The 22,576-nt window shown below is 34.0% G+C and overlaps 5 protein-coding genes and 1 non-coding gene across 7 annotated transcripts; 2 read left to right on the forward strand and 4 right to left on the reverse strand.

Moving 5' to 3' along the window:
- On the reverse strand, positions 5,259-5,332 carry TRNAV-AAC. Its single transcript has one exon. It is a non-coding gene; the product is annotated as a tRNA-Val (tRNA).
- LOC104737312 (THO complex subunit 4A) lies at positions 5,414-6,969 on the forward strand. Its single transcript, XM_010457457.2, has 5 exons — positions 5,414-5,705; positions 5,846-5,995; positions 6,136-6,204; positions 6,299-6,477; positions 6,574-6,969. The coding sequence occupies exons 1-5, from the start codon at positions 5,529-5,531 to the stop codon at positions 6,731-6,733; spliced, it is 735 nt and encodes a 244-aa protein (XP_010455759.1). The 5' UTR covers positions 5,414-5,528; the 3' UTR covers positions 6,734-6,969.
- Positions 7,224-10,428, reverse strand: LOC104737321. The gene is made up of 11 exons (XM_010457470.2): positions 10,112-10,428; positions 9,763-9,847; positions 9,476-9,672; positions 9,276-9,358; positions 9,016-9,061; positions 8,628-8,684; positions 8,495-8,549; positions 8,318-8,418; positions 8,166-8,229; positions 7,947-8,080; positions 7,224-7,700 (listed from the first exon to the last, which is right to left on the reverse strand). Exons 1-11 carry the CDS (start codon positions 10,205-10,207, stop codon positions 7,536-7,538), a joined length of 1,083 nt encoding a protein of 360 aa, XP_010455772.1. The 5' UTR covers positions 10,208-10,428; the 3' UTR covers positions 7,224-7,535.
- On the reverse strand, positions 11,137-11,684 carry LOC104737328 (histone H4). The gene has a single exon (XM_010457478.2). The coding sequence runs from the start codon at positions 11,613-11,615 to the stop codon at positions 11,304-11,306; it is 312 nt and encodes a 103-aa protein (XP_010455780.1). The 5' UTR covers positions 11,616-11,684; the 3' UTR covers positions 11,137-11,303.
- LOC104737338 lies at positions 12,024-14,849 on the forward strand. 2 transcript variants are annotated; one of them, XM_010457489.2, is made up of 6 exons: positions 12,024-12,524; positions 12,626-12,703; positions 12,816-12,896; positions 13,051-13,205; positions 13,300-14,516; positions 14,611-14,849. In XM_010457489.2, the coding sequence occupies exons 1-6, from the start codon at positions 12,090-12,092 to the stop codon at positions 14,718-14,720; spliced, it is 2,076 nt and encodes a 691-aa protein (XP_010455791.1). In that variant the 5' UTR covers positions 12,024-12,089; the 3' UTR covers positions 14,721-14,849. The 2 variants fall into 2 exon arrangements, with proteins under 2 accessions (XP_010455791.1, XP_010455801.1); XM_010457499.2 differs by lacking the exon at positions 14,611-14,849 and having other exon boundaries at positions 13,300-14,222; positions 14,299-14,416.
- On the reverse strand, positions 15,837-18,048 carry LOC104737348 (two-component response regulator-like PRR37). Its single transcript, XM_010457511.2, has 3 exons — positions 17,559-18,048; positions 17,087-17,245; positions 15,837-16,148 (listed from the first exon to the last, which is right to left on the reverse strand). Exons 1-3 carry the CDS (start codon positions 17,961-17,963, stop codon positions 15,975-15,977), a joined length of 738 nt encoding a protein of 245 aa, XP_010455813.1. The 5' UTR covers positions 17,964-18,048; the 3' UTR covers positions 15,837-15,974.

Below are 22,576 nucleotides of genomic sequence, written 5' to 3' on the forward strand. Positions count from 1 at the left end.
GAGGAGTACTCATGTGAATAAATTCTCTTTGACTTAATTAGATCATATTTAAGAAAGAATGTATATATGTGTGATTGCATAATATCTATGATCTCTTTTGTTATTGTTGACAATTACATCATTTTTCATTCTCGTTTTGTGTTTTCCTAAAAAATAACTATGATTATCTAACATCTAATTCTTATATATATATTTTTTTTCTTATTACACTTTTTGTTTTATATTGGTTATTTTATCTTCTTTTCAAAATTCTTATATATATTGCTGTAATAGGTCATAAATCAAGGTAAATACAACAACTAATTAATTAATATCTAAAACTATTATTATAGATTTGATAAAAATATATTCCGAAGAAAAACTTAGTTACCACAACTGAAGATGAAATACAAAATATGAATTACATGTATTGGAAAGTGAATCATTTTAAATAATACGTTTAAATATGAACTACTTGTATCATTTACCGAATATACCATTTTCTACTAATACCATTTGAATCAGTTTGAATGATTTGGTAATATTTAGAGATAACATTTGAAAGTTTTAATTACAAGGTAATTACGTAACAACTATTAGATGTTATGGTAAAATATACATATTCATTTTTCATTTAACATTACTTCACTTTCCATTCTTATATCTAATTCTTATGTTATGGTAGAATATCTAATTCTTATATATTTGTTTTTTTATTTCTTATTACAAATTCTGTTTTATCTTGGTTATATACCTTCTTTTCAAAATTCTTATATATATTTCTCTAATAGGTCATAAATCAAGGTAAATACAACAAATAATTAATTAATGTCCAAAATGTACTATAGATTTGATCAAAATATAATTTGAGAAAAAACTTAGTTAGCACAATTGAGGATGAAATAAAAAATATGAATTACATGTATTGGAAAGTGAAGCATTTTAAATAATACATTTAAATATAAACTAATTGTATCATTTATTGAATATGCCATTTCCAACTAATACTGTTTAAATCAATTTGAATGATTTGGTAATATTTGGAGAGATAACATTTAAAAGTTCTGGTTACAAGGTAATTACCTAACAACTATTAGATGTTATGGTAGAAAATACATTTTCATTTTTCATTTAACATTACTTCACTTTTCATTTTTGTTTTGTGTTTTCCTAAAAAAATAACTATGATTATCTAACAATTAATTCTTATATATTTGTTTTTTTCTTATTACAAATTCTGTTTTATCTTGGTTCTTTACCTTCTTTTCAAATTTCTTATATATATTTCTGTAATAGGTCAATAATCAAGGTAAATACAACAACTAATTAATTAATGTCCAAAATGTACTATAGATTTGATAAAAATATATTTTGAGAAAAAACTTAGATAGCACAATTGAAGATGAAATACAAAATATGAATTACATGTATTGGAAAGTGAAGCATTATAAATAATACATTTAAATATGAACTACTTGTATCATTTATTGAATATGCCATTTTCAACTAATACTATTTAAATCAGTTTGAATGATTTGGTAATATTTGGAGAGATAACATTTGAAATTTCTAATTACAAGGTAATTACCTAACAACTATTAGATGTTATGGTAGAAAATACATTTTCATTTTTCATTTAACATTACTTCACTTTTCATTCTTGTTTTTTGTTTTTCAAAAAAATAATTATGATTATCTAACATCTAATTCTTATATATTTGTATTTTTTTTCTTATTACAAATTATGTTTTATCTTGGTTCTTTAAATTATTTTCAAAATTCTTATATATATTTCTGTAATAAGTCATAAATCAAGATAAATACAACAACTAATTAATTAATGTCCAAAATGTACTATAGATTTGATGCATATTCTATATAATATCTTAAGGAATATTCTATGTAATATTCTCTAAGACTTGTACTATAAATAGCGAGGCTTGGTGAAGAGTTTCATTCAAGCTTGAGCAAGTGAATCTGAGTGAAAGTCTTAAGAGTACTTGTAATCCTTTGAGTGTTTAAATAATAAAGCTCATCCCTTTGTATAAAGATCTTTCTTATATCCTTACATAATCATTCCAAGATGCCATGACATAGCTAAGCACCTCTTGATTTTTTCTCTCTATATTAGTAGTACATAAAAAAAAACAAGGAGACAACTTATGGATTGTTATTACTTCAAAGGTTAGAAGAGAGTTATAGTATTCTGTCTTGGTTTCTGGTTCTATTGTATATTATGGAAAGTTCATCTTCTTTGTCTAAAACTCTCTCTTTTCAACGATCAAATTCTAAAAAAGTTGATTACTTATATGAAGTAGAGTATGTGAGTGATGATAGTAAAGTTCCTATTACCCAACTCGCGTTACTTAATCCTTACAAAGCTTTCACCAAACCAAATTCCACTTTTCCAAAAGCCATTCGTCAAGTGTTCGTCCCAAACAAGCATAAGGTAAAGGAGCTCGTTCTAGCATCTCCGTTAGAACAACATCTCATCCCGGCGACAGAAACAGAACAGATGATTCCCCTCAGACTCAATGAAGGCATGATACATCATTGGCGAACTCAAGGATATACCCATCTTCACTATGGAGCAATACGCTTGGCGCTAACATTTCATGGCAGAAAAGGCTTACCAGTTGCAGCACGAGTAGCTCTCCTTGACACAAGATACAGGGAATATCAGCACGCTTGCATTGCAACTATCCAGACAACATTAAACGCTGGCATTGTTTTCGTCACCCTCTTCCCTAATTTCAACATAGCATTAGAAGACCCACATATATATCAGAACATGCAAATCCAACTGCAAATCATAGGCACCCCACAGACTGGAAACATGTATGCAGCAACACTCCACCATCAAATGGCATATAGAGTCCAAAATCATGCAATGGACTTAAATCTCCCCAGAGACACTGAAGATGCGCTACTCATACAATTAGAGTCACAACACAGCCCATCGTGCATCCATATTCCTAGACAGATTCCTAGAGATGAGCTTGTCAAGTTACTTCCAGAATCATGGGTTACTAATTACGAAAAACTCCATGACAGGAGCACTCCAATACAATCGGTAGACTCTTCTATCCATAGAAGAAAATTTGGATCTCTAGAGATTGCTTTTGAGCAACATGAAGAAAAGTCAAGACCGACGGCTTTCTGCACAGAAATCAACACAATTACTCCTTTTGAAGACGCTCAAATCTTGGAGATCAATTCACGTTTATCTGGTGTTCCAATCTCATCTTTTGATTCGCTAGGAAAGGCCATCTACTCATTCCAAGATGAAACAGGCCACCAATTCTTTGATGTTTGCGAATGCCAACATTGTCAGATGAATAGCTCAGATGATGATGACACCCCAAGGCGTAGGAGAAAAAAGAAAACTTCACAACAAATCCTCAAAGAACGATATGAATCCGGAGACCCACAAGTTGGCCTTCTCAGAGAACCAAGTGGCAAGAATTTTGAATACTATGTATTGTATTCTGGTGGACAGAGGTGGGCAAAAAAACCGTAATCCAAAAAAACCAAACCAATATAAATGGTTTGGTTTGTTGGATATTGAATATTAAAATTCAAATTATTTAGATTCAATATGAAACGAAAAATTTGTGTTAGTGATCTAAGAAGACACAACTTTATAATAAACAAACTAACCATATGATTTATTCAAAATAAATATATTATATAGACATTTTATGGTAAAAGACAAAATTCTACAATAAACAGACACAACTGTATGATTTTTTAAAAATAAATATGAAAATATTATTTAACTAAAATGTCCTCTTTTTATATTGAAGTGACGAATCAAAATCATTGCTTTTATTCTAACAGTAAAATTTTATCTCGAAAAGAATACCATTTAAAACGATTCATTTCACGTTTACTACAATTAAAGCGTCCAACACAAATGAAAAATATACAAGATAGCCATATAGCTTGAGGATATCTTTTTAAATCAAGACTTTGTAGTAATGTTAATGCAGACCCAAATTCTGATAGATGCAACTCATATAAACTGCTTAGTGATGTCTAGATGGGTCTACCCTGCTCATTTAGTAATATACCTTTTTAGACCTTTTTATATGCTACCCATTTAGAACCATGCCCATTTATTTTTGTTGTTTTTACAAGTGCCCATTTAGGTCATTTAGGCCTTTTATGATTTTTTTCTACAGTAACTTTTAAACAGAGTTTAATTTGTTGCAAAGTGAAAGTTATAATATGTCCAAAACGAGTTTGTTGCAAATTATAATATGTTAAAATTATAATTTGTTGCAAAGTTTAAAATTATAATATATTAAAAAAAGGAACACGAATACACGGTCATACTATACTAGATAGATAGATTACAACAAAGTAATCAAAGTACCAATCCAAACATCTTCACAAGTCATTTTTATTACCATATTCAAAAGTCAAATCCAAAAGCTCACTATATAATTCATCTAACTATTGGAAAAAAAACTCTAGGTATTTTCATTAAATTATTATACTTAAAATTAACTAAAAGTTGGAAATTAGATTCATCATTCCAAAAATCTTTAGTTAAATCAAGAATTGGAGGAATCTCTTTACTTTTAAAAGAATGAATGCTAGATGATAATTTAGAAAGCTGTAAAAACTGTTGAGATTGAAATTTTATTTTATTTTGTGTCATAACAAAAAAATAAAAACAGTTCAAACAGACAAATATATATATATATATATATGTATATAAGATACAAATATTCGAATAAACATAACTCTACAATGAACAATTGCAATTTAAAGAAAAAAAAATCCATTACAATGAACAATCGCAACATTTCATAAATTTTTTATAAACACATAACTTTTGGTGATTATGTATTATATATTGATTTTTTACATATTTTTTACATATTTTTTATAAACACATAACACTATTGGTATTATATATTGATTATGTTTTAATTTATTTAATTTCATACTTCTCAAATTTGTTGCTTCTGGCAATAGAATCTTTACTGGTTCTGTCTGACAATTTGATTAGGACTTCCCTGACATGATTTATATCTCATAAATCTATTTGCACCTTTAAATGTATGGACTATTCTCTTTGTCTTCAGGCAAAAACCATTATCGACCCTCGGATAAAAAGGTTTACAAGTGGTTCTTAACAACAATGACAATATTTAATCTCGTTACAAAAAGTATTGAATTGCCTTTATGGCTGTAAACTTTTGATTCTTAAAACAATTAAAATTGTATAGGGAATTCAGATATAAAAAAAAAAAAAGAAAAAAAAAAAATGGCTTCGCCCGGGTTCGAACCGGAGACCTTCAGTGTGTTAGACTGACGTGATAACCAACTACACCACGAAACCTTGATGCTTCCTCTTAACCTGAACAGGTATTTATATATATAAACAGCAATATTAAAACCTTTCCTTTGTGTCGGCTTATCTTACATCCGCCGAACCTTTTCTAGTTTTCTTCCTTCCTCTTATCGTCTCTCTCTTTCTCGTTATATTCTCTCCTCCGCCGTCCAAAGAGAAACGTCAACCGGAGAAAATTTACAAGATGTCGACTGGATTAGATATGTCTCTCGACGACATGATCGCCAAGAACCGTAAGTCTCGTGGTGGAGCCGGCCCCGCCCGTGGATCTGGATCTGGTTCCGGATCCGGACCGGGTCCAACTCGTCGCAACAACCCTAATCGGAAATCAAACCGATCTGCTCCATACCAATCAGCCAAGGTCCAAATCCGATCTACATCTCTTCTCTCTCCCTCTTCTTCTTCTCTCTAGTTTGGCCGGATCTTTCTTTTGGTGTTGATGAATCTCTCAAAAAGTGGAAAAAACAAAAATCAAACAAACGGATTCATTTGGTTGTATAGGCGCCGGAGTCCACCTGGGGTCACGACATGTTCTCCGATAGATCTGAAGATTTCCCTTCCCGGTCAAGCCGTTCTTCCGCCGGAATCGAAACTGGAACCAAGCTTTACATCTCCAATTTGGATTACGGTGTCATGAACGAAGATATCAAGGTACCTAATTGTTCTTTACCCTAATTCTCATTAGCAAATTGTATAGTAGTTAGGGTTTGTGGAATCAACCATCGTCTTCTAATTTAATGGATTCGTTCTTGCGAAGTTGTTTATATGAATATGTTTGTGTTAATTTGCAGGAATTATTTGCTGAAGTTGGGGAACTTAAACGCTACACAGTCCATTTTGATAGGAGTGGAAGATCTAAGGTACTTGAGATGATGGTTTTGGTTTCACATATGTCTTTTCTCTTATAGAGTCTTGTTGAAGGCTAAGTATTGTATACTACTTTATTACCAATAGGGAAGTGCTGAAGTAGTGTATTCTCGGCGTGGTGATGCACTCGCAGCTGTGAAGAAGTATAACGATGTTCAACTGGATGGAAAACCCATGAAGATAGAGATTTTGGGAACCAATCTTCAATCCGCTGCAGCACCTTCTGGTAGACCTGCAAATGGAAACTCCAATGGTGCTCCATGGAGGTGGGATTCTACACATTGCTCATTATGTATTTGTATAATAAAGCTTTTTTGTTCTTGTGAGTTTTATTGAAAGTGCGTGTCTTGTTGGGTTAGCAGAGGAGGACAAGGGAGAGGTGGTCAACAACGTGGCGGTGGGCGAGGTGGTGGTGGTGGCCGTGGTAGGCGACCTGGTAAGGGCCCTGCAGAGAAGATATCTGCTGAAGATCTTGATGCAGATCTCGACAAGTATCATTCTGGAGATATGGAGACAAACTAAGGAAAGTGACTGAGCTTCTCAAACCGCAAGGGGGTTTAGGAGGGAAAGAATCTGAGAAAAACGTTTGCCAGAGGCTTTGGCCACTTAGAGCCTTCTTGGCTGTGTGTTGTTCATTTGTTTCATTAGAATGACTATAGAGAACTGAGAATCTGTGTTAGACTTTAATTTAAAAGTTGTTGTTTATCTTAATACCCTCGAGTAAAAGGCAGAGGAATGAATTACCAGTTTCATCTACAGATCATATGTGGGCAAAAGAGTTTTCAGAAACCAGGCTTCTCAGAAACCAGGCTTGGTTACAAGACTTCTAATTCTGGTGATTTAGTTGTATGTCGTCTCTTTTCTTATTCTGAAACCAGTATTTTGATTGAATAGTTTTTGTCTGCATCAAACCGTTGAACAAAATTGTTGAATTGTGTTACAAAACACGTCAAATTTTGGTTTAGTCATTCCAGTTTTGGATGTCAAATTGGTGTACACTAACACAGTCGAATGACTCCATGGATAGTGAAATTTTCTAATGGAAGAACAAAAGAAGGGATGAAACATCGGTTCTTCTACAAAAAGTGGATTTGGTCACACAATACATCATCCTCTATAGCAAAATAACAATTTTAACAATGACAACAAAACACGTCAAAAGGTATTCCATAGGATATTTCACAAAACGGATTCTATCTTCTCCATAGGAAGCAATACGGATGAAGTTAAGGCTCTCTGGTTTGCCTCTGTGACCAAAACCACATTACTGTATATACACAAGGATTGGATTCATGCTGTAAGCTTCATCAAACGTAAAAGCTATTTAGCTCTGCCTTGGCTTTTCTCGCCGTGAAAAGATGAGCCTTACGATAGAATATAGTACCGCCTTAATGCAAGAAACCACAAAATTCCAACACGAGGATGGCCAGTACCACGGATATAGGAGCCTGAAAAATAGACTAATGAGATGCCTCGGGTAACGCCCGACCTGCAACACAAGAGTATCACGATGTTACAAGCCAAGCCTTATATCTGTGATCTACTTGCAAGTGTTAAAGACATTTTATACGGGTGAATTTGGGACTGTTTTGCTGAGCTCTGGGTCCTTCTAGATATATAAGAGGTTTCTAAGATTCTTAGATAGATGTCTTTAAAACCAGTGCACTAATGGACCTCGCAGTCAGAACAATGGGTTTAGTTTAAATCTGACTTTTTATCACAAGGAAATACTCACGGGAAAGAGGGAATCCAAAGAATCCCAGGCTGCATGACGGACAGCTCTTGTCGGGTACATTGGACCTCCAGGAGATGTAAAACTATATAAACATGCCTTTAACCTCGTGCTAGTGGTCATTCTCAGTTCCATACCTGCAGATGGATTTCAACATCGCTTATACTTTGATTCAATGTTAGAGGCTGCATCGAGCCAAGTTCCTAAAGGAGAGAATTGTACCTTGAAGAATCTTCATCTGAGAAAGATAATGTAGCAGCACCGGTTCCACCTTCAGTTTTTGCAGCTGCACCACAAAAAAATATTAGATCGATGACGTGTTTCTTTTTTGAGATAAAATTTGTAGATAGTCATAAAGTGTTTTGCTTCTATACCTGATCAGTAAGTTCGATAACAAGGAAATCTCCCGGTCCTCCTATCAAGAAAGCATTTGGAAACTCTGGAAAGTTGCTTAAGAAGCTATCGAGTTTATCCACTGCACAACAATTTGTCAGGGAACAAGAAGAAACGTTTTGGTTCCAATGATAACTTTTCAAAGAACGGTATATTACCTGAATTGTAAAAGAAAATGAACCTTGAGAGCAAGAGATAAAGCTCCCTCTGAGCCTAAAATTAGGTATGTGAGTGTCAATTTACAGACAGAAATCAGTTGAACCATCATGAAAATGTTGAAAAAACAATCACCTGAATGGGAATTTTTTTCAATCGGATCGGTTCCAATGCAACTTCCTCAAGAAGATACTAGGAGAACACAGAGATGTTAGTTACAATATCCAACTGGCATGAAAACATGAGCGTGTGATAGTGACAACCATACTTGACAAGTACAAAGCGATATTTACTGGCTAGGAGATCTATCAGAGGCATTAAAACAAGGTAACATCATAGAAGAGGATACGATGATCTTTAGCATGTGTGGTTTATATGTTCTAGTTCGAAGATGTTGAGAACACAATCTTACTGTGTATATATCAAAGTCATTTTGATTAATAACTAAAGTTCCTAATATACATAAAATTATCCAACAAAAGAAGATAGAAACTATGATATATATCTGAGGAAAAGAAGATACCCGAAAGAGACTTTGGAAGCGCCTCGTATTTGTCTGGATGTCTATCCTGCAATTATTATAATAAGTAGAGATTATTCTCATATTGCTTGGTAAGGCAATCTAAAGTAGGAAGAGAGTTGGAAAGACTATCATATCACACTACTTAACAAACTAAAAAATTAATCCTAAAATTAGCCAATGGCACAACTACAGATCCAATGTAAGGGATTCAACATGATGTGAATATGTCAATTTTTAATGCCAGAGTTCATAAATTATACCAGAAGACATTTGTTGCTCCCTGAACCAGAGCCGAAGAATATCGCAGGAGTATTTCTTTATTGTCAAGCTCAACCTCAAACAGCTGAGAAGAATATAGAAAACATGTTCAAAATAATGGACTAAAGAACAATGCACAGAGTAAAACCTCAGGGGACTGAAACATAAACACTAAAACCAAAATCGTAAGATTCACAATTACCCATTTATGAAACAGTAGAGAGAATATATGTGATGCAAAAGACTGGCTCCAGAGCTGCACCATCAAATCAAGTATATCTTTGCCCCTCTCAGAGACTTTCACATAATAATCAGCAAGCACGTCGAAAAAACATAACGGACCATCAGCATCTGCTTCATCGGAAGAAATCAAATCTTCTTCTTTGCTAAGAATCACATCTGCTTATAAATTCCAGCTCCAATAAGTAAAAATCACAGTTGTAACAATCCAAGTAACAATTTCACCCAAATAGTGTTGAGTTTGTGTACCTTTAGCTCGTTCGTCAACTTCGAGAGCTATATCAGCAAATAAGTCCTGTAACAAGTTGCGTGTTTGTGCTGGAGAGACAACAGCCTAGACCACAAAACAAAAAGATCACAAGTCCTCAAAATGACCAAAATCCAGGATCAGATTGCATGAAGATAATCTTAATCGGAAACCGTAGATTCTCAAATTTAAGTATTCTAAATGCATGTATCGTGAATCATCAATCTAACGCATGTGTCATGAGGAACTGAAATCAAAATCGTATATTCTGGGTAAAAATTGAAACCGATCAACACAAAATGGGAAAGGAAAAAGAAAAAAACGAGATCTCTGTAGCGGAAAAAAGCAAACCCGAGTAAGTTTCTTCTTAATCTCCTGAGTAAGAGCTTCAAGATAAGCAGACCTCCGTGAAGAAGAAGAAGAAGACGGCGATGAAACTTTCTCCATTCTATAAAAAAAAAACCACTGATCCAAAACTACCACATGCGAGTCACCGCCTCGATCTATCGATATAGAATAGAGAGAAATCCAGAGATTTGATGACAATGATTGTTTCTTCTTTATTCAAATATAAATTTATCCAGAGAAATCATACAATCAATCAATTGGGGTCTCTGTGGATTTAAATTAGTTTGTAGAACTTTTTGCTAACTGTGGAACTACGATTAAGACAGGAGAGGAGAATAGAGAGGATAGATTGTTTCAAACGACGTCGTTAAGGATCAGTGATGACGTGTCGCTTTGATAAAGACACGTGTACATCTTTAGGCCACTCCTGTTTAATTATGTGAATTTTGCGTCACTATGGTATAGAACTATAGATTGTTTAAATTGTCGTGGATTTGTATCTTTTTCAAAATTTGTTTATGCAATACGACACTTTTATATCTATTTTTAGAAATTGCAAAAATCTGATTCATTGGAGCTATCCTTAAGATATCATTATCTGCTTTTTTTTTTAAGTTATGGATCGAGACATCATTATCACTCGTGGCAAAGAGATAATGTATTTAACCAAATATACCATACATGGAGTGAAAGTAAAGTTTGTTGTAAAAGCTTCTTCTTCTTTATTCAAAACTTGTACCTGACGTCTCGTCTTTTTAATACTCTACACGGCCTGTACATATTTTTACTGGGCCTGGTGATGTTTTTATTGGACTCAGATATTTGGACATATTATAGCCCACATTAGTATTTCGTTCTTAATAACAAAAATATTAGCCCAAGAAATAGTCGAGTGCCACCACGTAGATGGCAAAAGATGGAAGAAGACTTGTTGGGTTTACGGCGAGGCTCACGAGTTTACAAGTCTGGTTCAATTGTCAAATTCACAATTTCAAAGCGAGGTTAAACAGAAAATTAAGAGTCGGATCTAGCGAGTAATCGAAGCTAATATTAATTCCATTGTTGATAATTTCGAAATTGATAACACATTGCAAACAGCAAAAATAAAAGGAAACTAAAATACCCACATTGAGAGTTCTCGAAAACCTAATTTTTTTCAGAAACAGATCTACAAACACAAATCTTCAGAAACCCCTTAACCGCCGAATCCGTAAAGAGTCCTTCCTTGCCTCTTGAGAGCGTAGACAACATCCATGGCGGTAACAGTCTTCCTCCTAGCGTGCTCGGTGTAGGTCACAGCATCACGGATCACGTTCTCCAAAAAGATCTTGAGTACACCACGAGTCTCTTCGTAGATGAGACCACTGATACGCTTGACTCCACCTCTACGAGCCAACCTCCGGATCGCAGGCTTAGTGATTCCTTGGATGTTGTCTCTCAGAACCTTCCTGTGACGCTTCGCTCCTCCTTTCCCCAAACCTTTTCCTCCCTTTCCACGACCCGACATTTTTTTTTCACAGAAGAATTAGTTTCGCTGCTTTGTAAAAGAATGAATTGCTTTTGATTCTGAGAAAGTGATGGGGGTATGGTTTGGCTTATATATAAGAGGGGTTTTGTTTTGAACCATCCGATTTAATATTCCATCCGACGGCTGTTAATATCGATCCTCGTCAATAATGAAATAACATAAGAGCCGTCGATTGTTTTTAATCAACGGTTATTAATAGCGATCCGCGTGATACACACATACACCGAGTGTTTCTTCAGTTTCCCTACGGATCGAAATCGAAACTCAACTTTTTATAATTTGCACTTCACTCCTTTTATTCTGGGGATATTTCATATTTGGCCAAGTTTTTAAATACGATGCGTTTCGACAACTGACTCATACGTCGTCGTTAGTTAAGTACTGTATCTAAAAAAAACCAAATTGCTTAAACCCTAATCGGAAAAATCTCTGACGACCAAAAAAATCTCTCTGATGGGATTCTTCGATCTAAGTATTCCGTACAATGAGCCGCCACGATCAGGCGGTAAGGAAGTCGCCGGCGGGAAAGCCTTACGTTTGAAGCTCGCCACGAAAGCCATGGAGCTGGGCTACGTTGGGATCGCACATAATCGTTCGATCAAAGGCGTGATGTCTGACAAGGACTCGTGTACGATCCCTCTTCTCACTCTTGGATCACTTATCAAAGTCGCTCCGCGGTTAGCTTCTTCTGTTGGGTTCCATCGCGATTTACTCGGCGTTCCGCGAGCTACTCCGTTTCGGCAGTACACGCGTCTCACGGTTCATGTTGAGAGTAATGCTCAGTGTCAGAGTTTGAATTCTGGGAATCCGATTTTAAAGAGTTATGATATTATTGCTGTTAGGCCGATGAATCAGAACGCCTTCGATTATGCTTGTGAGAAAGCTGAGGTTTGTAGTTCTGTTCTGTCTTCCCCAATTGAGTTTTTTTCTGGTGAAAATTCAATCTTTAGTGTGGGAGTTAACTCTTAGTTTGTTGTTTCGTTTCCTAGGTTGATATGATTTCGATTGATTTCACAGACAAGATGTTATTCCGATTGAAGCATCCAATGGTTAAAGCTGCTATTCAGGTTTGTGATTCTCTGAACTTTAGATTGGACCATTGTTATAAGAGGAGTGTGTGTGTGTTTTATCTCATTGTTTTCTCTTTGCTTCAACTTGATGAAATTTTCTTATGTGCAGCGAGGGATTTACTTTGAAATCAAGTACTCTGATTTCCTTATGGATGCTCAAACAAGGAGACAAGTTATATCGAATGCTAAGGTGAAATTTTTTTTGATGAATCAGGCTCAAGTATCACATTGTATATTTGTGTTTATTATGTGACGGATGATTTTTGTGTTGCTCTTTCTGTGGAAAAAGTGTGCTGTCAATTATGTGAAGTTGCTTATATTGTCTTGTGATATGGTATTTCTAGTTACTGGTGGATTGGACGAGGGGGAAGAATCTGATTATATCAAGTGGTGCTCCTTCAGTCACAGAAATTAGAGGTCCAAACGATGTTATAAATCTCATGTCCTTGCTTGGACTCTGTTCTGAAAGAGCCAGAGCTGCCATTTCAAAAAATTGTAGGTATGTATCTAATTCGTCTAGCAATGGTTGTACTTATGTGATGCAGTTTAGCGTATATTTATGTCACTGAGGATGGATTTTGAATCGCTTTCAGGAATATGATAGCCAAGGTTTTAAAGAAAAAACGGTTCCACAAAGAAGCTGTCAGGGTTGAATTACTTTCTTCTGGTGATACATTTAGCCTCGACCAGCCTCTGTCTGGAGATTGCATGAAATGGGATCCCCTTTCGAGTGGTGAAGGTGACATGCTTTTGGATGATCTTGCAAAGGCTTTTGATGCCACAAATGTTGTGGCGCACAAATCCTCTAAGGCTATTGATTTCGCCTCTGTTCTCGATGGCTTGCCAACACATGGTTTCCGGGTTGGGGATATTGTAGGAACTGAACCATTGACTCAGCCTCCTGCAGCTATGGTGATTGACGCACAGGTGCACAGTAATCAAGTTTCTGAAGTACCTATTGCTGTGGCAGCTTCATCTGATGATAATCCTCAGGAAATCGAAACCACAACCCAAATTGACACGCACATATCTGAAGATGACAGTAAGGTGGAACCTACTACAAATGTCCTCAGGGAAGAAGCAATTACCCTAAGGAAATGCAGTGCTAGCCAAGGCCAGGGGGTTTTGGTGAAAAACCAAACAGCTGCTTCCTTTACACTGATAAGATGTACAAAGTCAGATGCAGCTTCGGATGTTAGCATGAACATTGAGTCGACTTCCGAAGGTGGATCAATGTCACCATCAAAAAGCGATCATGGGATCTCACAAAGTCCTGTTAAAGTGATAAACATGGGAAAGACTGCTTTCGATGAAGTCTCAGTGGACGAAAACAACAAAGAAAGAGTTAACACTGGTCATACTAGTAATAATGAGATGCATATCACTGAGCCTGGCCACCACGCATCCATTGATGAAGAGAAGCATATCACTGAGCCTGAACACCACACATCCATTGCTGATGAGATGAAAATTGATTACATGGAGGTGACAGTGGAAGACCAGAAGCATGAAACAGGTGACAGTAATATTAATCTTCCTAACTTATCCTCTGAGACTACCGATTTGCTAAGAGAATCAGGTAAATCTCTCAGTCCAGAGGCGGTTGGACAAGAACACGACCAAGTATCAAGATTAGAGTCCAAGGAGACAGAGCTTGAGGAAGAGGAGGCATCAGTGCCATACGACAACACTGTTGAGATAACAATGGAAGAGTCAACAACTGAAGACAAGAATGAAGGAAAGACTGAAACTGAAACTAATCACCAATCCCAAGTCCAATCCTCTGGAAGTAACAATGACACAATATCAGGTACGAGATCTAAATTTCCTCATTTCGCAAATCTAACCTAACACAAGTTTGGGACTAAGGATTCAGTCTTATGTTATCTCAATCCATAATGTAGGTAAAACGCAAGCTAAGAGGAGTAGAGTTCGATTACCGCGACTAGTGCCTTTCAAGCCTTTTCTACTCCAGTCAAGATTCAAACGGATCAGTAGAAAAAAGAAAACATAGAAGAGCTTGATCAATTGTTAAAACCCTAGATAAGTTTTGTTCATTAATTTATATACCCACGCAAGTCTCGTGGTTTCAATGTTGAACCGATTATAAAAGTGGGGGAAAAGAAAGCATCTAATTTTTATTCTCTAGGGTTGATTCTTTGTGTTCAAGAAAAACGCTTTTAACTAAAATAATAAAAAGAACAAAAAAAAAAAGTTAAACAAATATTAAGAGTGGAGAGTCGGTAAATCTACCGCCGGCCGACAAAAGTCGGGGACAATGTCGCCGGAGGGCCTACAACTCCCTTCATAGCCTTTGCTAAAGAAGAAAGACTGCTCTCTTTCCTTTTTCAAAACTACTACTTTATTTAAGTTTAATCTAGAAGCATTATTATTCTTCACATTTATTACTAATCACCTCATTGTGAAAACTGAAAAGTTAGTTTTACAACAAAATATGTCTAGTGTGTTTTTTTTTTTCTTTCCTTTTTTACTAATATATGAGAATGTATGTCTAGGTTGATTACTTTAGTTTAGTTTATTTGAGTGGAACCTTCTTTGATATCTTAAGAATTTCCAAGGTATAATATATGTGTGCTTTTGGAGATCGCTAGTACTTAGTAGCACGATGTGTAATCAAACGTGAGAGTAATGAAATCATCAGAGTAACATGGCCATGTTCATTATATGTTTTTTCAATGCTAAAAGTTATCATCTTTGTACTTTCTACATACTTTTGTAAATCAAGTTGCTTAAAAAGAAATTTCAGACCATTAAGGAACATACTTAACTATGCATAAACTATTTATGGGTCCATGTTAGTAATAATGATATGCGAAGAAGAATTTGTTTTTAGTTTGAGAGTTCGATTATTACTTTTGATCGTTTTATTTTTTTGTTTGTTGTCTACAACTCACATACGTACGGATTATCGAATTTAATTTATGGATATAATACGGCAACGAGATTTAAGAGAACTTAGGGTCGACGAACTCCATGCCATGCCAACAAGAGATTGACAAAATGGCACATACCACTAGTCCAAAATTGTCTGGTCAGTGAAGATCGATTGTTTTGGAAATATCTCCGATCAAAAATACATAATAATATGTTATATTCTTATATACAAAGAAAGCACAAAACCTACATGAGTTTTGTTTAGCAGCATGGGGGCAATCATTTAAACCAAAAACAAATTGAAGTGCCATATATATAAACATATACTGTATGTAAGAAAAACAAACATAAATAAGTACATAATTAGAAAAGATTAGTTAAGGAAGTGATTAGCCGTGAAAGAATCAAGAAAAGATGCCCACGTGTCGACATCTCCAACCACGGCTTCCATAACATCAACTTGTTCTTGTTGTGACATCTCATCGTTTCTTGCAAATCTCCCTCTTATTCTTGGCCTACTGTCCGCTAATGTCTTCCTGCATTCATACTAATTACAACAAAAAAATTATTAAACTCTGTCCCAAAATCAATGTGACAGTTAGATCATTTACAGTTTAAAAACTTCGTTTCAAAATTTATAACTCGCACAGAGAGAATATCTAACTGAGAGTCTGAGACACGGTTTGAATATGTTAGTATCCCACATATATGAATACTCCAATAATCTTTAATCGGGAAATATTTTTTTAATTCCTTAATATTTTCGGGACATTATCGTATAAAATAACTAATGGAGAAATAAACTTATAGCAACCTTGGAGCTTGATCATGTGTCTATCTCAAAAGATTCCTTAGACCCAAATCTGATGTGACAGAACATTAATTCTCATTCACATTACTCATATAATATCAAATGAAATTCTATTTTATGTTCCAAGATAAGATTAAAAAGAAAAATTCAATGTTACTTTTTTAGTGATAAGAGTGCTTGCTTGATATGATACATTGAGCCAGTTTTTTCTTTTCTAATTTGGTCAACGAATCATTTTATTTTATATCAAATGTGATGAATTTGTGTCTTATAAAACATTAATTTTAGAAAAAAGTTTATAGAATAAATTTGATGATTTTAATAAATTAGATATATGCGCATCGCCAAATGCTTTTGTATGAAATTGTACATAATTAATTATAGTTGATATTAATAGAGATAATTGTAGTAAAAACTATACGTTTGATTAGAAAATGGAAGGGTTGGCATACAATAAGTGTGCAGGTGCATGTCACTGTATCATACAACTACACTACATGTCAAGTCTTAAAAAGTTTCCATGCGACACATATATATACATGTTGAATATGTGGTATAGGTTAGGTATACATGTACTCTATGTGTTTGAAGAACAATATGAATCAAAAGATATAAAATAAATTATTTCAGAGGAATCATAGAAACAAATGTAAAACATTTTAAAAATTAATTACCTTAATCCTCTTGTTGAAATTCCTAAGGTTTCGTTTGCTACGATATTTCTCGATCTTCTCTTTCTTTTCCTCGGGGCTGTACTTGTAGGCTTTGCTCATTCCTTCTATGATTGCATTGCTTTCACTCCACACCGCACTGCTCTCTCTTCTGCTACTTCTCTACACACACACAAAAAAAACAGTTTCGTTTTGTGTCATGATATGTAGGATGTTAAATAGATACCCAGCTTTTGGTATTTCTAAAAATCATTTCTTTGTTAATTGTAAACTAAACATTTGATTTTTTTTTTTTTTGTTTATATGTAAACGCAAACAGAAAAGTTAACGTTTGAATATCAAGTTATTTTGCGTTTCCAAGTTATACTTTTCTAATGATCATAACAAAAAAAAAACGCAATCGGAGCTAATAGGTTGATATCAATATATGTCAATATGTCATGCAAGTGTCAAGTGTGTATATAATATTACTTACTGGTAGATCTCCGGCGCTAAGGGCCCGTCTCACTGGCCCATCATCATCGTTAACGAAATCGTGGGCCGGCGCATAATTACCGGAAAAGCCATTATGGCTACTAACACTCCTCTGCATAACAAGACTATCTCCACCGCTCCCCATAGAGCTCGGCGAGTCGCAACTGCTGCTTCCGCCACCACCGTTCATGCAAGAATCAAAGTAACCGAACCCTGAAACGGCCTCGGCAGCGAATAGAGAGTTGTGGCTCATCATAAGAAGAGGAAGAGGCGTAGGAGGCTGAAACTGATGATGATGAGAATGATCATCATCATGCAGCAGAGGAGGAGCAACTATGTTTTCGGAGTATATGAAACATGGACAATTTTCGCCGGAGGTGATGGAAGAGCTGACGTGTCCACACATGGCGGGTTATGTGTCTTTGTGTGTTTTGTTTATGTGTGTGAGTGTGAGTGAAAACTCCCAAGTGGTTTGGTTTCTATTTAAACAGAGAGCAAAGGAGAAGCCAGAAGCTGACATCATTGATCGTCATCGTTTAGTCAACTGACTTAACCGTTGACTTCTTTTGACTGACTATAAAAAAGGAACCTAAAATAGCCTTTCGTTTTCACGTCGTTTGTATCTCACTCTCTCACACCCGTTATTATTTCGTTTATTTTCTCCAAGAACCTAATTAACATGTATCATACAAAGTTGAATTTAGATAACTGAAATGATACAAATAGATAAATAATAGTATGTCTTTAATTGAAAACAAAAATCAAATTCTGACTTAAATAAATAAATAAATATATGGGTCATTGGTTAATATGCTATCGATTATAAATGCAAATAAAGAGAGTTAGTAACAATATAATTATTATAACAGGAAAATTTTATTCTATTAAAATTTTCTGTTCGCGTACTCTTTTCATCTTTTAACACTTCCGCATTTTAATTTAAATTCCACTATAACATATTTATAATTTATATATTTTCGATATAAAATTCTGTTAAAACTTATCTATTTTAATCTTTAGTCACTATTCACTACAGGAAATGTGGGTATTAATAGCGGCTGTTAAACGCTATGAGTTCACAATTATAGCGTTTTCTAAAACGCTCTAAGATCGCCCGTTATAGTAGGTCGGACACTTTTAATAGCGGATTGTTGGTGTGCTATAACTAACTATACAACGATAGCATTGTCTGCTGTGCAATTGTTAATATTTATAATAACGTTATACAAATATTATTAAAAATCATTAATTTGATTTTACCTATAGCAAAAATAGCAAATGTTTCGTGTTATTAATTTGTTTTTAAATTATTCAAAAAAATTTTATTAAAAAGAATTACAAATTATTTGTTATTTAAAATAAAAATTTTATTTTGAATATTTGTTAAAAACAATTAAAATTAATACAAAATATATAAATATTTAAGTGTTTAGAAAACTATAACAAATTTCATTGTTTACAAAAAAACACAAACACCTATCAATCTACCACTAACATGCCTTCACAATCATCCCTAACATAAACACTATCATCATCACAAGCTTCATCATCCAAATCATCGACTTCTTGGACAGGAAAAGGTGACTTCTTGGACTGCTATAGCCCACAATCTCTTTTAGACTTGTCTCTCTTTGTCCTTCACAACTCACGACAGCTCTTCATCGTTCTTTGCTCTTTTGCTCTGTTCTTCTTAAGCTTTCAGCTTTCCTCTTTTCTGCATATAAACAATCTCCAAGAGTCAATACACATACATACATAAACACACAAAGGTTAATACTTTATTGTAATTCCAAGCAAATATCATAGAACTTAATCAGTAAAGAGAAAGACTAACCGAAATTGTCTTCTAGCATAAAACAGAACAATGATTAAAGATTCAAAAGTATCCAAGTGAATCGTGACAAGAATCAGCTGCTCAATAACTAGGCATGAAAATAAATTTATATCACTGAAATAACAATGATTCCAGAAGAAGCCTATTATTTAACTCTTGCAGAATACACTGGTCAAATTGAGTTACATGGTGATAAGAGAAATTTTTTGATATTACCTCCATAAAGTCTTTGTTTTCAGGGTCATTAAACCCCCTCAATGGACCATCATCAACGGTGAAACCATTCAAACAGAAAGTAATAGTGTGCATAACCATCTGAGGCCGGTCTTGCTGTTGTTGCTGAGGTGTAGAGGAAACGGTTTCACCAGACAACAATCGTGCAGCACCACTGAAGCTCCTAGAAGCTGATCTTGATGATTCAACAGGTATGTCTTTAGCTGACTACCTCGCTTGGTCAAATAGTTCATCAACATCTTTTGGTTTCTTAGGATCTTGTACCATCATCCCACTATAACATAAACACACAATCCAAAAAATTCATTAATAGCTACACAAATTTATACCGTCTCAAGATAAAACAAGAATTTCAAGAACGATCTCAGATATACACAAGACATGGTCATCCCTACATTATCAAAAATGCAACACAAAACCCTAATAGAGTACATATATAAACTTATAAACACTACCTGCAACAAGAGAATGAAAAGCTTATGCGTACTAGACAGAAGAAGCAAGCACGAATCAGAGCTCTATATAAAAACAAAGTAATATGATAAATAATATCACAACTAACATAACATAATATCACAACTCAACATCAATCAGAGCATCAACAAACACAGCAACGTGCAAAAGGGATGACAAAACAGCGAGCAACGGCGATTTCAACCCTGAATTTTGAGCTAGAACCTTAGAATCAGATCTATGGAAATAAGAAGGTGAAAAGTCTCACGTGTGGCTCAATGGGTTCCCCGTTGATGTTTCAACGAAACTCGATCTGTTCCCGCCAACGTTGGTCACGGCGAATCCATCGTGATATGAGGCTTTAGATCGCTTGGTTTTTGGTTCTGGGTAGGGTTTCGAAGAATTTCGAAGAAGAAGAAGAAGAAGAAGAAGAAGATAATGAAAGAGATGATAAAGACAAGGGGAAGAAGTTTTAACCAAACGAAAAAAAAAAAAGAAGAAGATTTTAGCCGTTAGATTTAACTCATCAACGGTGGAGGATAAGCCAAAGTCCAATCCGCGTCTCTATGGATTAGCCAATAAGAGGTTTTCTCCTTTATTTTGTTTTTTTATTTAGTTTTATAATTTTTTGTTTAGTTTTGATGTATGAGTATTAAAGGTTTAGACTTTATAATATAGGGTTTGGAATTTAAGTTTTAGGAATTGAGAATTTTAGGTTTGAATATATATGATAATTGAATTGATAATTTAGAGATTAATATATAAGTAACAAGATATATATATATTAAAAAGATTGAAAATGTATTAAAATATATATATGTTACACATAACTGATTTTTATAATTAATTTGTATATTTGTAATATTATATTTATTCATATTTTATGTTATTATTATTACAAAATAATTTTTAATACATTTTATTTTGTTAATTTATAAATAATGAATTTTGTTTCAAGATTGAACTCTAAACCCTAAACTCTATACCCTAAACCCTATACCCTAAACCCTAAACCATTAAGGATATATGGTTCAATCTTGAAACACATTTCACTATTTTCAATTAACAAAATAAATTTAATGCAATAAAAAACATTAAAACTTTTCACTTAAATTATGTTTAGAAATTATGAACCTATGAGACATTAGTATATTAGTATATTTTTTGATTACATGTTACATTAGTTAATTGTATAATCCATAGTTACTTGTATATATGTTTGACCCAAAAAAAAAAAAGTTACTTGTATATATATTTTAATTTTGTGTTATGTATTATATATATGTCTATATATTTTTAAAATTTTGTGTTCGATGGTTTTATTTGTATTTCATTAATTTAATTAATAAAATATGTTTAAGATTGAACCTAATTTAATTAATACGTAGTTTGTTTTTAAATTGTCAAAGTATTCATTGAAATTATAGAATAATTCATGCTTTAGTTGTCCAATTTAGAAATATTAACTACACGGTTAATTCCACATATTAATTTGTCGTATTTGAGGTTTTTCTTGGTTAGCAATTTAAAGGTAGTTGTATGTACTTCTAAATGTACAGTCTAATGAAATTAAAACCATAAAAATAAACATTGTCGAAACATATTCCAGGGAGTAGTCATTGAATCAAATTTTTTTTTTTTCCTTTTTATTTGGTCTTGAATCAAATATTTAAAGCTTAACATTTTAAAGTAAACAAAATATCCAAAGGGAGTAGTCAAGTCATTAAATCAAGTATCCAAAGCTTAAATTTCTAAAGTAAAGCCACAAGTTTTTCCTTTCAGTATTGGTTTTTGAACCTGCACATAGACACAGTAGAAAATAACAGTCATTAAAATTGATGCACATAAAGAGATTATGCAGATGAGGATTTGACACTTACTTCTCGTGTAGTTCCTTAATAAGTGTTTCTTGTTCTTTGCTAAAGGAACTCACTCTCTTTCTGGTGATTCTGTTTCAAAATCAATAGATAAAAGCCGTTATCACAGATCCATCGGATGAGAACAGGGCTAGTTAATGCTAATGACAAATATTATAAGAAAAGCATCCAGTCAAAATATTATACAAAGAGCTTAAATCAAGAAGGCATAGACAGAGACATAAATTGTTAGAAAAACTAGAGATCGGAACGTATAACCTGTAGCAAGGATCCCATAGTCTATACTCGACTTCTTGTCCAGCAGTTAACAATCACAAGACCTCAATCTAAATCTGGAACTGGAACTCTCAATTCCAAGAGTCAGCAGACAGCAACTTTCACAAATTTTAGAAACTAAAACAGATATCATAGTCGCTGCCATCTCATTGCCTCAACAAATTTATTTTGCCAAATCAACAAATTTTGGAATCATTGACTAATCAAAAACAAGAATGAATAGAGTAACCACAAAATCCAGAAAATTCCCAATCATCAAAGCTAGACTCACTGACACTGTTTAAGCCATGCCTTACATTATCAGTTTTCCTCCATCAAGAATATAACAAAGCTTCATATAATCTG

Source organism: Camelina sativa, chromosome 2 (assembly GCF_000633955.1).
Source record: "Camelina sativa cultivar DH55 chromosome 2, Cs, whole genome shotgun sequence".
NCBI lineage: Eukaryota > Viridiplantae > Streptophyta > Magnoliopsida > Brassicales > Brassicaceae > Camelina > Camelina sativa.